This window comes from Ictalurus furcatus, chromosome 19 (genome assembly GCF_023375685.1).
Source record: "Ictalurus furcatus strain D&B chromosome 19, Billie_1.0, whole genome shotgun sequence".
In the NCBI taxonomy this organism is placed as follows: Eukaryota; Metazoa; Chordata; class Actinopteri; order Siluriformes; family Ictaluridae; genus Ictalurus; species Ictalurus furcatus.
The window spans coordinates 8,025,514-8,040,614 of NC_071273.1; the positions used below are offsets into that span (position 1 = coordinate 8,025,514).

General features: G+C 36.6%; 1 protein-coding gene across 2 annotated transcripts in view; it reads right to left on the reverse strand.

Moving 5' to 3' along the window:
- Positions 1-206: 206 nt before the first annotated feature.
- shisal1a (shisa like 1a) overlaps positions 207-15,101 on the reverse strand; it is a 37,432-nt gene continuing 22,537 nt past the window's right edge. Inside the window, exons 4-5 of one of the 2 annotated variants that reach the window (XM_053650232.1) lie at positions 10,509-10,811; positions 207-375 (exon numbers count right to left, since the gene is read on the reverse strand). In XM_053650232.1, the coding sequence (XP_053506207.1) occupies position 375; positions 10,509-10,811 (304 nt within the window). In that variant the 3' untranslated portion in view covers positions 207-374. Of the gene's footprint in view, positions 376-10,219; positions 10,812-15,101 lie in introns of those variants that run through there. The other variant, XM_053650231.1, reaches the window with a different exon arrangement.

The window sequence follows — 15,101 nt, forward strand, 5'->3', positions numbered from 1 at the left end:
GTAGAGCCTTGTGTTTACTGCAGTCTCAAAAATCGGACGTCCATCTCACCTTGTGCTGGGAGAACATACTTTTCCCTTGACGTGGGCAGACATTTATAGTACCTAGAACAGGATGCTTTGCAGCTCAATGGTCAGACATAGTGCTTATCCTATAGCGCAGATAGGGATCAGATGTTCGGGTGATCAGACGACTATATTAGGTAGGTTTCCGCACTGAACATCACAGTGGAGCAAACAAAAATAAAAATAATTCCACATCACAGAAAGGGAGATAAACCCAGAGAGTCACTTCGTGAAAAGTCAGTCAGGCTATTTCTCCTTGGCCTCTCCTGCCCTTTAAGCACAGTACATCCTAATATGTCAAGCTTCAAGTATCTAGATGGAGAAAAACAGAGAGACACATTCTGTAATTTCGGTTTTTTTTTTTTTTTTTTTACAAATTCAAACTGTAGCCATAAAAAAAGACAGAAATTGAAAAATAGCCTATATAGTGTGTATGCGTGCAGAACATTCAACTGACAGATGTGATGTAGCCCTTGCTTTTCACATTAACCAAACAAATGGTCCAGGTTTTTATCCTTACAAAGCAACAGCCAGCTTCACACACCCACTGCAGCTGGACTCACTCTTAATAAAATGAAGACATTTGGTCACTCTGTAAGCATCAACGGAAGGTAAACACATTTGTTTTAAGCTGAGTTTATAGCCTACTGTGTATAAACATTAATCTAATTAGGTTTCCACCTAGAGCTATTTACACAGGCATTATTGTTCTCATACTGTGTCTGATTTTCTTTCTTCTAACATAAACAGGAAAGTAGCCTACATGTTTTTGACTTCAATTTCTACCGTATTCATATTTGGACCTATTAGGAAATGATCACATTCGAATTGCTTCCATGTTAGCAAACAGAGAGCTGAGCTTCCCCAAAACACTGCTATGAGGAGATCATGCATCTACAGAATGATTTTAATAATAAACGATGGCTCCTTTTATGAAGGGAAAGGCTTTCCTGGGCAATGGGAACGGAGCATAAATTAAAGCTGATCAGCCAGTGATCAGCGTAAAATGTGTTTTAAATACATCTTGCAAAAGGGGGGCCTCGGTCAAATGTTAATGCAATTTGGGGGGCCTTGCCCTGGAAAAGTTTGGGAACCCCTGCTCTAAACTAAAGAGGACTAAAGAGGAGAGGAACCATCTGTCTATTTATCAGTGCTCAGTTCAAAATCCTGCATCTCTGATGGTATGGGGGTGCATTAGTGCCTATGGAATGGGCAGCTTGCACATCTGGAAATGCACCATCAATGCTGAAAGGTATATACAGGTGTTAGAGCAACATCTGCTTCCATCCAGATTCCATCCCATCTTTCATTCTGAGAGACTCTGCCTCTCTAAGATACTCTTTTTATACCCAATCATACTGACCTGTTGCCAGTTAACCTAATTAGTTGCAAAATGTTCCTCCAGCTGTTTCTTTTTAGTAACACTTACTTTTCCAGCCTTTTGTGGCCCCGTCCCAACTTTTTTGAGACATGTTGCGGCCATCAAATTCAAAATTACCTCATGTTTTGCCTTAAAACGGTACATTTATTCAGTTTAAACATTTGATATGTTTTCTATGTTCTGTTGTGAATAACAGACGGGTTTATGAGATTTATAAATCATCGCATTCTGTTTTTATTTACATTTTACATAGTGTCCCAACTTTATTGGAATTGGGGCTGTAGATCATGATAATTGGCTGGCCTTTTACCACGGTTTTTGGTGTTAAAATATAAGCTAAATATTACTCATGTAACCTTAAGCTCATGTGCATGGTATGTAGATGGTTTAATTCTACCTGTGTGCTTGTTTACTAGGAGAATATGGTGGGTCTGTACAAACAACAGAGATGTCAATCATAAAGAAGATGGGTGTTATTGCACTGAAGCATGTGTTCAGACGACACGCTGATGGATTTGATCTAAAATGGATCATAAGGTTTTGCACAAACTTGTGGAGTCTGTGCCAGCTCGAGTGCACGCTGTCATTATATATACACTGGTGCTTGAAAGTCTCCAATCTCCTCTCCTTAATTGAAATGCCTGACTCCAATTAGCTTTTGGAGAAGTTGTGAGCACCAGAGGTTCACTTACTTTTTCCAGCCTGAACTGTGAATGATTACTCAATATGCCTGACAAACACCTGAAAACTACTATAGGATGTATGTGTATTATTAGTTTAACCAACATGGTCGTTCAATTTAATTTAATTAAGATTTATTTACAGTGGTGCTGGAACATTTTCTATACATACTTTTGCATAAATATGATCTACAAATCTACAAGTCCTAAAAGTAGATAATGAGAACCCACACTCTAAAAAAAAAACAAAAAACTGCTGGGTTATATTTTCTACCCAAACTCTGGTTTGAGCCTTTTGCGCCATGTAATTGGGTTATTTTCTCAGTCTTGGGTAGTTTTGGGGTTTATTTGGAGAGACTAGATTCGTATCAATACATTTATCCATAAGACTATTACAGTACAATAGAAAAAGCAAAAATGTGCAATAGCAGTCCAGTTTACATGACATTAAATGCACCGCTATCTTCATTAGCTTAGGCTTACTTGTCTGTAATGCCCACTGGATCGTAAGTCGGTTACTCAGTTGTTTTTTTTTTTTTTTTTTTTTGGATCTTTTAAACGTTTCCTTCAATCAAAATCTGAAGTTTTTGTCTTAAATATATTATTTAAAACACCACTTTAGCAGCTCTCGCAATACATTTCTGAACGACTTCTTGTGTATAAATAAAGGAGATACCATGTTGACATATTTGTTTATAATGTGGTATATTTGACATTTTCAAAGGGTAAAAGTAACCCTGAAAATATTGACCCATTTATGAAATAAAATTAATCCAGTGATTTGGTACAAATGAAACCATCCTCTGGGTTGAAAAGCATCCCATTTGCTGGGTTAACTTGATGAGTTAGTTTAACCCAAAATGTGTTCTGTCCTATATTTACCCAGCCATTGGGCTAAAAAAAACCCCCCCAGTTTTTAACCCAGTGTTTTTTTTATAGTGCAATTAAACAAATGAGAAAAATATTGTACTTAGTCATTTATTCATTGAAGAAAATGATCCAGTATTACATATCTGTGAGAGGCAAAAGTATGTGAACCTTTGCTTTCAGTATCTGGTGTGACCCCCTTGTGCAGCAATAACTGCAACTAAACGTTTTCGGTAACTGTTGATCAGTCCTGCACATCGACATGACCCACTTTCTCGTAAGATTCAGTTCACAGACAGATGTCCTGACATTTTCCTTTAGAATCCACTGGTATAATTCAGAATTCATTGCTCCATCAAAGATGGCAAGTCATCCAGGCAAAACAGGCCCAAACCATGACACTACCACCAGCATGTTTCACAGACGGGATAAGGTTCTTATGCTGGAATGCTTCTCATTTAAAATAAAAAGGTCTATTTTGGTCTCATCTGTCCACAAAACATTTTTTTATTAACCTTCTGGCTTGTCCATGTGATCTTTAGCAAACTGCAGATGGGCAGCAATGTTCTCCTTGTGGCGTTCTCCTTGTAACATTGACATGCACACCATTGTTGTTCAGTGTTCTCCTGATGGTGGACTCATGAACATTAACATTGGCTAATGTGAGAGAGGCCTTTAGTTGCTTAGAAGTTACCCTGGGTTCGTTTATGACCTTGTGGACTATTACACGTCTTGCTCTTGGAGTGATCTTTGTTTGTCAATCACTCCTGAGGAAGGTAACAATGGAACTGAATTTCTTCCTTTTGTACACAATCTGTCTGACTGTGGATTGGTGGAGTCCAAACTCTTTAGAGATGGCTTTATAACATTTTCCAGCCTGATGAGCATCAACAACTCTTTTTCTGAGGTCCTCAGAAATCTCCTTCGTTCGTGCCATGACACACTTCCACAAACATGTTCAGATCAGACTCTGATAGATTCCTGTTCTTTAACTAAAACAGGGCGCTCACTCAAACTTTATTCTCATCCCACTTTATGAAAACACCGGACTCTAATTTCACCTTCAAATTAACTCCTAATCCTAGAGGTTCATGTACTTTTGCCACTCACAGATATGTCATATTGGATCATTTTCCTCAATAAATATATGACCAAGTATAATGATTTTGTTTCATTTGTTTAAATATTATATCTACTTTTAGAACTTGTGTGGAAGTCTGCTAATGTTTTAGCTCTCATTTATGCTGAAATATAGAAAATTCTAAAGGGTTCACAAACTTTCAAGCACCACTGTATCACACATATCATACGTTTACATGTGTTAGTAGTATGAATGTAGAAAATATTACATTGCAGTGATATATATATATATATATATATATATATATATATATATATATATATATATATATATATATATATATATATATATGGTCTCATCCAGTGATATATATATATATATATATATATATATATATATATATATATATATATATATATATATATATATATAAAAATGTAAAGCTGCAATACATTGTGACACGTGTAAGTGTCTTTATAATAACCCCTTGAACCAGCCTGCAGGACTGTTTTATATGGATAAATGTGGTACAACTAAATACGACAATTTGTTCGCATTTTATAAAATATTTTTTTGGTGCCAATAATTTTGGCTTATATATTTTTAAATATGATAAGAAAAGAAAATGCTACTATTTAAAAAGTAATGTTAATGAGAATTTTTTTTTTTGCTAGAACAAACATAAATAGTTTCTCCAGTTGTTTTTGTGTAAAATTGTAATTATTGTCTGTAATGTTAATTTACTGCAACCCTGACCAAGCTAAAGTGATTACTGAAAATGAGCGCATAAGTGAATGTTTATTTTATACAAACATTTTTGTTCATTTTTATGAAGGTCAGCAGTTCCACAGGGCACTGTATACAGTATATGAGCAATTAAGTCTGGAATGACGAGCCAGAGACTATTACCATGCCTAATTAAACCTTAAATATTCTTGTTTGCCCTCTCATGCACATGGTACAATTCCTATGGCTTTAGACTTGGTGACATTTCCATACTCCTGTATTTCTTTGGCCTAGTTTAAAACATGACTCAGTCCTCATTTATAATGCATTGCAAAGAGCTTTTAAGCAATACCAATGTGGTATAAGGGCTAGACAGGTTTGGTGATATGGGAGCTCTTCTGTTTCAGGACAATCCCTGAGCTGTACACGGTTCATGCCGAGAAGCTGAAATATCAGAGTCTGTCTGGTTTAATAACTTCATTTTAACTCTCAAATACAGATCTGCCTGAGACTACAATCTGTAGACTTAGCCAATTCTTACAAATTGAGTAGGTGGAGGTTAGCATAGTGTAATCACAATAAATCTGAAAAAGAGTTCGTATTATATTGTGTATTGAAATCATTTGTCCAGGAATAAACATGACTGGATTTTGTAAAACACCAATAATAAATTGGTGGTAGTTTGCCCTGACTGGCAGCAAGCTACACCGCCTACTGTACTTTCTTTTCACATTTTTTACTCATAAAACACTACAGAGAGGTATAGTTAAAAAGTATGCAGTAAGTATTAGTTAAATATGTAAATATTAATTAAAAGAGGCGGTTGTGGATCAGGTGGTAGAGCGGGTTGGCCACTAATCGTAGGGTTGGTGGTTTGATTCCTGGCCCACGTGACTCCACATGCTGAAGTGTCCTTGGGCAAGACACTGAATCCCAAGTCGCTCCCCATGGCAAGTTAGCGTCTTGCATGACAGCTCTGCTACCACTGGTGTGTGAGTGTGTGTGTGAAAGGGTGAATGAGACACAGTGTAAAGCGCTTTGTAGAACCGCTAGTTAAAAAAGTGCTATATAAGAGCAGACCATTTACCATTTAAAAGTATAAGTATTAGTTATAAAGAAAGAAATTGATTCTTTTAAAACACGGCATAAGATCCTTCCATTGCACCAACTCACATGGCATAACTCTTCTTAACTCTTTTTACCAAAAATGGCAAAAAAAATGGAATTTCCCAAATTTCCTGGGAAATGTTGCCCGTGTTCAGCGTCGAATTTTCTCGGGATGTCACACTTCACAGTAGTGGTTAATGGCTCATATGAAAATAGACATTCAGGGCTTTAAGAATTTAGCAGTTCTACATAAGTATTTCTTCTTTATCTAGCCTACTAGGTTTAAAAGTTATAATGTTATTGTGGCAGTTTACTATCAAAAATGCTTAAGTTGTGCTGTCCGTTTAATCTCTATACCAATGTTATTGTGCAGTGGTGTGAATTGTTTGCCCAGCAGGGGGCTCACACCCCTCCCCTTTCCCATCAACCTACACACAGACACCCAGCAGTGTCCTATGTAATCTTCTAACAGACTTGTACGGCAAGTATTGAGGGAAATTTGGTCTAAGGGCATTTTGTCACTTGGCCTGAATCGGCTATGGGCCGATAGTTTAAAAACATCCAATGATCAGGGCGATTATCTCCTGTCAATCAAAATTGACACATGGGTTTCATGCTGTGTGTAAAGATGACGTCTCTTGTGTGGAATGACGACAAAACTGCAGTTTGTCATCTCCGCACTGCAAAAATTTTACACCGGAAGTGAGCAGCAGTGAAGTGGGAGTTTCCACATCGAGTCTAATTTTTTTTTTATTTTTTTTTTGCCACGCTGCTCACACTGAACTAAAGCGCCGGTACACTGTCGAAAGATTTAAATGAAGTTGAGTGGACAATAAAGTAGTATATATTGCAAAGAAAAATATATTTGTAGAGTGGTATATTTCATATCCATTTAATGTTAATATATAAAAAAGTTGATAATATATATTACCAGTTTTGATGTTCAGTGATGAAGTAGAAATGCTTTTGTTTGTGGTGAGTGAGTGTGAGACTAACAGGAGGATTTTTAGAATTCAGTCAATGTTAATAAGAATTAATAACGTTCAATAAGTTAAGAAATCTTACTTTAATCTTCAGATTTTAATTCATGTGTTCATGTTAATGTGAGTGATGTGTTTTCTGTTTATGAGACCAGTTACTGTGAAACAACTTGCTGAAATGGAGAGAATAAATTTTTTATTTGTATTTCCTTCAGAATTATGGAATTAATTATTATTAATTTAAAACAAGGCAGAAAAGGCAGAACTATCGGTATGGGTTACTGGTATCGGCGGATATCACTCTGAATAATTGGTTATTGGTATCGGCTGAGAAATTTAGTATCGCTGCATCTCTAATATATATATATATATATATATATATATATATATATATAAAATATTACAATTCTATACATAACTTACATTATAGTATCATTCACATAACATTGTGAAAAAATTTTAGCATGTTACAAACATATAAAAACATATATGGCATACAATACACCTTTATTATTTAAGAAGACGTGTGTTTTCTGTTGCGCATTCATCACAAAGCTCAACTCATGACTACACTATAATCTGCTACATAACAGCGATGACGTGAGACCCATCTTTAGTCTACGTGAAAACATTGATAACCGGATTTTTGATGTATGGAAGAGTAAATGAAGTGCTCCCAAAAATATACATCACAAAAATATATTCCATGCCCCGTCCTAGAAGCAGACAGCTTTCATACATGGTGAAGATGTAGCTCAGTTAAAGCAAACAATAGATCACCGTTTTCAGGTGGACTCGAAATTGTTTCTTTGGATTGCACCCAAATTTTAAAACAAGTTTCACACTTGACCACATAGACCGATCTGTCTGAGCAAACAGCCTCAGGTTTGGAAAAACTGTCCTAAACACCGGCCCCAGTAGTAACGCTGCATTACTGAGTGGGCTATTTCACATCAGATAAATCCTATGTTATCTAATACAAGGATTTATACACTAAAATCCAACTTTGCAGACTGTCTGCCCTAGTTTATTTAATCTCAGCCCAGAGGTGTACTATACCCTGCACTGCTCCTTAATATTGTTCTCATACTATAGTATGTATAGTTTCTTAATAGACCCAATTTCTTCAATGACACAGAGGATAAAAAGAAATCCAATTCCAATTTATGGCTCCAGAAACAGGAATGCAAGCCTCATGACGAAAAGAAAATCAAATAAAAACACTGTCTGTAATATTAGTCTAATGTTACAGGCTCCACATTTCTTCTTGAAGAGCCTGGCAAATGCAGCTCAGAAGTGCATCTATCTCTCTCCACACTGTGAGAACCCTTTCCCTGTCTTCAAAGGCCAAGACACATCGTTACATCTCACGCTAGATTCCACTTGCCTGCCTCAGATCCCCTTTTCAGACCCATTCTGAGTGGTTCATTGCCATTTTTGGAAATAAATTATATTCTATGGACAGTTTTTTTGTCTAGCGTTTTACACTAGCATTAGAATGCAAAGCATTTCGCTAGCTTCAGAGTAATCCATTTTCTACGTCATTAACCTTCCGTGAAGTTACACATATGAAACATATGGCACAGAATAATGGATCTTTCCTTCTCAGATTGCATATCCCAGATGGTAACACCTTTTATCTTCTATCAGCAGCCAAGAATGGCTTTAGCGCTGGCAAGTTCTCAAGGCATAGGTGTCCCTGCTGTTCTGAGAATGGTCCACAACTTAAATAACATTTGGTCAGTGGGGGTCCGATGGCGGTCTCTTTCCACTAATGGACATGTAGGAGGTTGGCTGAGAACTCGTGCACAGCAACAGATGATGGTCTACAGCAAATACTTGTATAGGTACTGTACCAGGTTGGTTTCCCCAACATACACTTACCGAGCTGCATTAGAACAGCGAATATGAACAGTGGAAAAACAAAATGAATAAAATTGACACACTTTACATCTTTAAATGAGCTTAATCGAAAATGCAACATTGTTTTAGCAGTATTTAAGTCTTAATGTTCGATATATGCTTCCATCATAACTGCTTTCATTCTTTCTGCATGGTCATCTGCAAGTCATTTTCATATCAAAAGTCAAAACACACAGTGTGTTAAGAATGATTTTTTTTTTTTTTTTTTCCGGGGGTGGGTTATGAAGTAGGAAAGCAATTTAATAGCAAATCCAATGATGCAACAATCTCTCAGTAGTGACAGTTTTAACACAGCTTTTTTGGGATCCATGAGTTGGACTGCCCAATAGGTCGATTGCCCTGCCCATTTTGGTAAATTGTAGGGTTTTTAAAAATATATATTTTCAGTGCTTTAAATGAAGTGTGGTCATTTCTCTGCCTCCCAAAACCTTCCCACTTGACATAGCTGCCTGACAGTCAAAACCATTTACACATCCATGACAGGCCAGTTTTGTAAAATTAGCTAAGTTAGCTGACTAATGTAAAATGTGTAATACAGTTATACGTGTGTAATACGTGGATGTGTAATACAATTCTTGTGGTCAAGAACTGCGTCAATTTTTTTCCTTATATAATTTGTAGAGTTTGTGCTAAATTCACAGTTCCTTTTTCCTATAATTCCCTGTGATATTCTGAAGTGAACTCACACCAACATCTGAAATTCAAGTGTACTTCCTGTTGACCTTCTTGGAGGTTTTTTCGCTACTCCTCCTACACATTATGTCCAATCAACACCAAGGTTGGCATACATCATATTCAGACCAACCTGGACAAAACTTATCAAAAGAATGTTGATATGCCAAATGGTCTGGCCGTAATGTGCCAACAAATCTGATGGCAACGCTGCCAAACAGGAAATGAGGCTGTATCTCAGCAACAACCCTGCACACTGATACAAATTTTAGTAGGCATATTTAGGACCAAGCCCTAAGGCTATGCAACAAATTTCGTGACAGCACCATTTACTGGTCAAAAGTTACAATAACATGCCGAAAATGCTTCGATCTAAGTGCTATTTTTGCTACTCCTCCTCTAAATTTTGTCCAATCTTCACATCCAAATTTAGCTTACATCATCTTGAGACCTGTCTGAAGAAAAATGATATTCAGAACTGTTCTCCCATAACAGACTGGCAAATGCATGAAACTACAAATCATTCTTGAATCCCTTTGCCTATAATTATGGCTCTGCTTTCCTGTGATTGGTTATGCAGCAATTGTTGCGCGTTTGTGAATTTGCGGCTCACTGTGTCTGGGTGTTTGGCCCCAAAATGCTGCTCGCAGATTTATTTATTTATTTATTTATTTATTTATTTATTATTGTATATTATTGTACTAATCTTCCTAGAACCCATCAGAACTGGAATTTTTTTTAAAAAAATGAACTGCCTTGTGAGCATGGGGATTTAAAGACTTAAAAGACTTAAGTTGGCAACATTAAACTGGCTATTAATATGAAAAATATAATTGTTTTTATAATTATATTTCTATAAATATTGTTGAAATGGACACAATATGAATCCATTAGAAAAATTTGGATTTTATGGTTATGCTTAAGATGACACACAAGTTTATATAGTTTTATATGAAATAATATGTAACCCTACAAAATGGTCCCAACTTGCTATGAATTCTACCTGAGAGTGGGTTAAGCAGACTCACCATGCTGTGGAGGTCTGTAGGGTAGGACTCTCCACCTCTCCTCTTAAACTCTGTCTGGGATGATATTGTTGGTGAGGGCCGTGGCTCAGACTCGTCCCTGAGTTCGGCTCTCCCTCCTGCGCTATGGCGGCACTGTGCCACTGGTTCCTGGCCTGTTTCAGCCATCGACCGCCCAGTCCCCACTTCTCCAGATAGACACGACAGACCTCATAGTTCATGGCTGAATAGTATAAGAAGTCCAACGCCAGCAGAACCATGACGAAGAAACCGTAAACCCACACACCAACGAGAGCGGTGTAATTACTGCAGCAATCAGCAGAGAATGGGACAGAACAAAGCAGGAGCACTATTATTCAGGTAAATTCATACATTTTAATTGTCATCACATAAATACAGTAGTATAAAATTCTGTGCTCCAAGGATCATGGTGCATCATACAAGGAAATGCAGGTTCTCCGTTCTCAAGACTGATACAAAATTAATACAAAACATAATTAGCAAATAATTGAAGCTCAACTGAATTGAACACCCATGGCAGACATTTGTAGGGCTATGTCACACTGAATAAACATGTACAGTATAGCAATTATCACAAGTGTGAAAAGGGTCAAATATTGTATTGTAAAATATATTGTAAAAAACCCAATACAAATTCAAATTCTTCCTTTCTGAATATGATATGAATATATTTATTTTAAAAACCTGTGTAACTGCCTCCAACCTCTTTCATATTATCCAAACAGCCTTCAACTTTAACAGAAACCATAGGTTGTAAAAATTACTGTATTGGTACTTCAAAAGGCCATTTTAAATGGTATTGAGTTATTTTAATGATGGGCATTTTGAGTAATTTTATAGTCGAGTACTCATACAGTCATGCGCTATATCTTATGCGCTATATCTAATCTTGTGCACTATATCTAATCTCAATCTACAGTAAATAGAACAGCATTTGAAATTCAGCCACAGCAAAAGTGTGATTGCAATGAGTGCGCATTGGAAATTGTTACTATTCGCAAATAACATTACGTTGAGTACAAATGCGCTGTTAATTTGAATACTTAAATAGATCATTGTTGCACTTTTACAGCAATAAATGGCATGCATTTATTTAGAACCTTTTTCCTACATCAGGCAAAAGTCCTAGCTGGGGCTTAGGAAAGAGATGTTTTGATAGATTTATACATTAAGGGCTAAACGTAGAACCTGTAAACTGCCTCCTAACAGACCTAGCAAATATTAAAATGTGGTACAGATAAAGCAGATGTGGATACTTAAGTACATAAAATAATAATAATAATAATAATAATAATAATGAAGTGAGGTAGATAACATTTATTTGAAAGAAGATAATGACTAGAAGGATGATGGATGCTTCAAATGGCTTTCATTTTTATTTCAGAATGGACATGGAATCCCTGAAGAGGATGGAAGACAGTTAAAATTAACCTAGTCAGAAGAAAATGACCAGTAATTACAAGAATGAAAAAAGCTAAATTAAATTTCTACCTAAATCAAGTGATATAATTAAAATAGAGGTCATAACCTTTTGCTACAATGAAAGGATCACAGAGTAACACAGCTGCCCTGGGTGTAGACACACTGATCTGTGAAATGACATCTCTATACCTGCTTAATACCATGGTCGAGTTACACGTTTTGCTTAATTAACAGACCCTTTAACTCATTTTCAGGGATGAGTGCTTGTGATTTCTCGTGGCTCTAAAGTATGTTGATTGATACGGCCATATCTACATGTAATGGTTAAATAAAACAAAAGATTATACTATTATTATTGTACTAGTTCTCAATGTAGCCTAGGTGTTGCTATGTACAGTATGTAAAAATCACCACTTGCAAAATAATATTTGGGCAGCGGACCACATCTACCTTACCGATCCACATTGTAGATGTACAGGTCATTTATTCGATCTGTGTTTTTTATTGGTAGACTATACTCAACCCAGCAGTGACATTGAGGTGAATGCTGCTCTACTGTGACTGATACTCTCATAACAGTGCAACACATGCCACTATCATATCAATGTTACTGCTACATTGAGAAAGGTCCTCTATGTACATAATATCTGGTCATTGGTGGTCCCAATTACACTGATAGATAGAGCAGGGATGACAAATTGTGTACTGTATAGTACAAATGGGCTACCATCAGTAAGTGTATAACTACAGTGCATTGGATACATTCTTTCCCTTGAAATTTCCTCATTTTGTAGTGTTACAACTTGAATGAAATGAAGTGAAACTGAAATGGACCTAATTCAGGATTATATATCAGGAAACTACACAAAATAGCCCATAATATTGAAATGGGAGGAAAGATCAATATAGTTGACATAGAATGCATATACAGTTATTTACACAATAAAAAAATTGTGATTGCATAGGTATTCATGTTGGAGTACATGTTAGAGAACACATCTAAACAAAGAGAATCATGAGCTAGCATGGAGCTAACAAAACAAGTCTTAGACAAACTTCTGGAAAAGTATTAATCAAGGATATAAGAAAAGAAAATCCAAACACTATTAAATCCATTATTAATCATTTGAAAAAAAAACATGGCACAGCAACAGCTGTCAACCAAAATTCAGTGACCAGGTAAGAAGGGCATTATTCAGAGAAGAAACCAAGAGGCCAAGAGTAATGCTAAAGCAGCTGGAGAGATCCACATTTCCGATTGGAGAATCTGTTTGCAGGTCAGCCAACGCCCACACACTTCACAAAGCTGTGCTTAATGGAAGAGTGGCAAGAAAAACATCCCCACAATGAAGCATGCAGGTGGTAGCATCATGTTATGTTAATGCATTTCATCATCAAGAACTGGAATACTGGTCAAGCTTGAGGGCAAGATGGATGAAGCCAGATCCAGGACAATCCTAGAAGAAAACCTCTTCCAGTCTGCAACATATTTGATACTGGAGAGGAGTCACTTTCCATTTGAACAAACATCCTATGCACATTGCCAAAGCTAGACTGGAGTGGTTCAAAACCTGAATGTGTTAGAATGGCCCAGTCAAAGTCCAGACCTCAAGCCAATGAAGACTCTGCGGAAAAACTTGAAAATTGTTGTTCACCATTGGTCTCCAACCAATCAGACAGGGCTTGAGCATTTTTGCCAAGAAAAACGGGTATAAATAACAGAATCCAGATGTGCAAAGCTGATAGGCATGTCCTAGAACACTTGCAGCTGCAGTTACAGCCAGAGGTGGTTCTACCATCCAGAGTGTGAATATTTATGCAACCAACAAATGTCTAAAACAGTTTGCAACCGCTTATCGTGTAAATCAAATGGTAAAGATCCCAGCTAAGTCCATTTTAAATTCCAGGTTGTAAGACTAAAATAATGTAGAAAAAGCGAGTGAGCACTTATCCAGTGTACTGTATCATGTGCGCCTACAGTTGTATGCAAAAGTTTGGGCACCCCTGGCCAGGAAACAAATATGATTCCTAACCTTTTTTATTTATACAACATCTGTTATTAATATTTGTCGATTTTTACTTATATGTCCATATTAATGAAACTTTAAGTCAAGTCAAGTGGCTTTTATTGTCATTTCAACCATATACAGCTGGTACAGTACACCGTGAAACTAACCAATGTTCTTCCAGGATCATGGTGCTACATAAAACAACACACTAACCGCATGAGATGACACAGAACTAAATAAGCCCTACACAACACAAAACAGTAGGCCTACAGTAACTACTAAAACAGGACAATGGGCACAGTATGAGACCAGTACACAGTTCTAGTGTGAAAGTGTCAGATATAACAAGTAGTGCAAAAAGAATAACAATATTTAAAATAATAATAATAAAAAAACCCGGTTGTGAGTGTAAACATAACATACTGTGACAGGTAACTAAGGTAAACACTAAAAAAAGTTTTAAAGAATGACCCTCTTTAATCTTTAAGAATGACCATCTGGACCATCTCTTATTCCTTTGTTAAGGATGGTATCATGGCCATGGCCACCTACAGGCTATACATTCAGAGGCTGGGACCCACTTTGAAAAGGTGATATTAATTGGTTTCACTACAGGTGTGTGACAATTCATCAATATCCACTGGACAAAGAGCCTAGTCTTTTGCTGCCCATCTTGATTGGTGGACTAGTGTATAGTGATGTTATGAAGGCCCCGCTTCCAAGCCAGAGGCCCTGGGCAAGTGTCCACTCTGCCTATAGGTAGCGCCTGCCTTTGGCCAAATCACATATTTTGTGAAAAGAAGTAAATACAACTGAATTCTGTAGAAAATTATTTGTTAAAAATCTACAGTTACTTTATATTTGATGAACGTAAAATAAAAATAATAATTATTGCATGTGCAAAAGTTTGGACACTCTTTCAGTTGTACAGTCTCAGAACTTATTAAAAATGTAAATCTTTGACACACACACACGCACACACACACACACACACAATGCAAGATTCTTGCATTATGCACACACAGCTGATTTAAGACATTGTTTACTATACAATTCAAAAATAGATTACTCTGATTAGAACTTCCATCATGAATTAATAAGATGACTATTGGGGCTAGACAGCATAAACAATTTGTTAATTGCA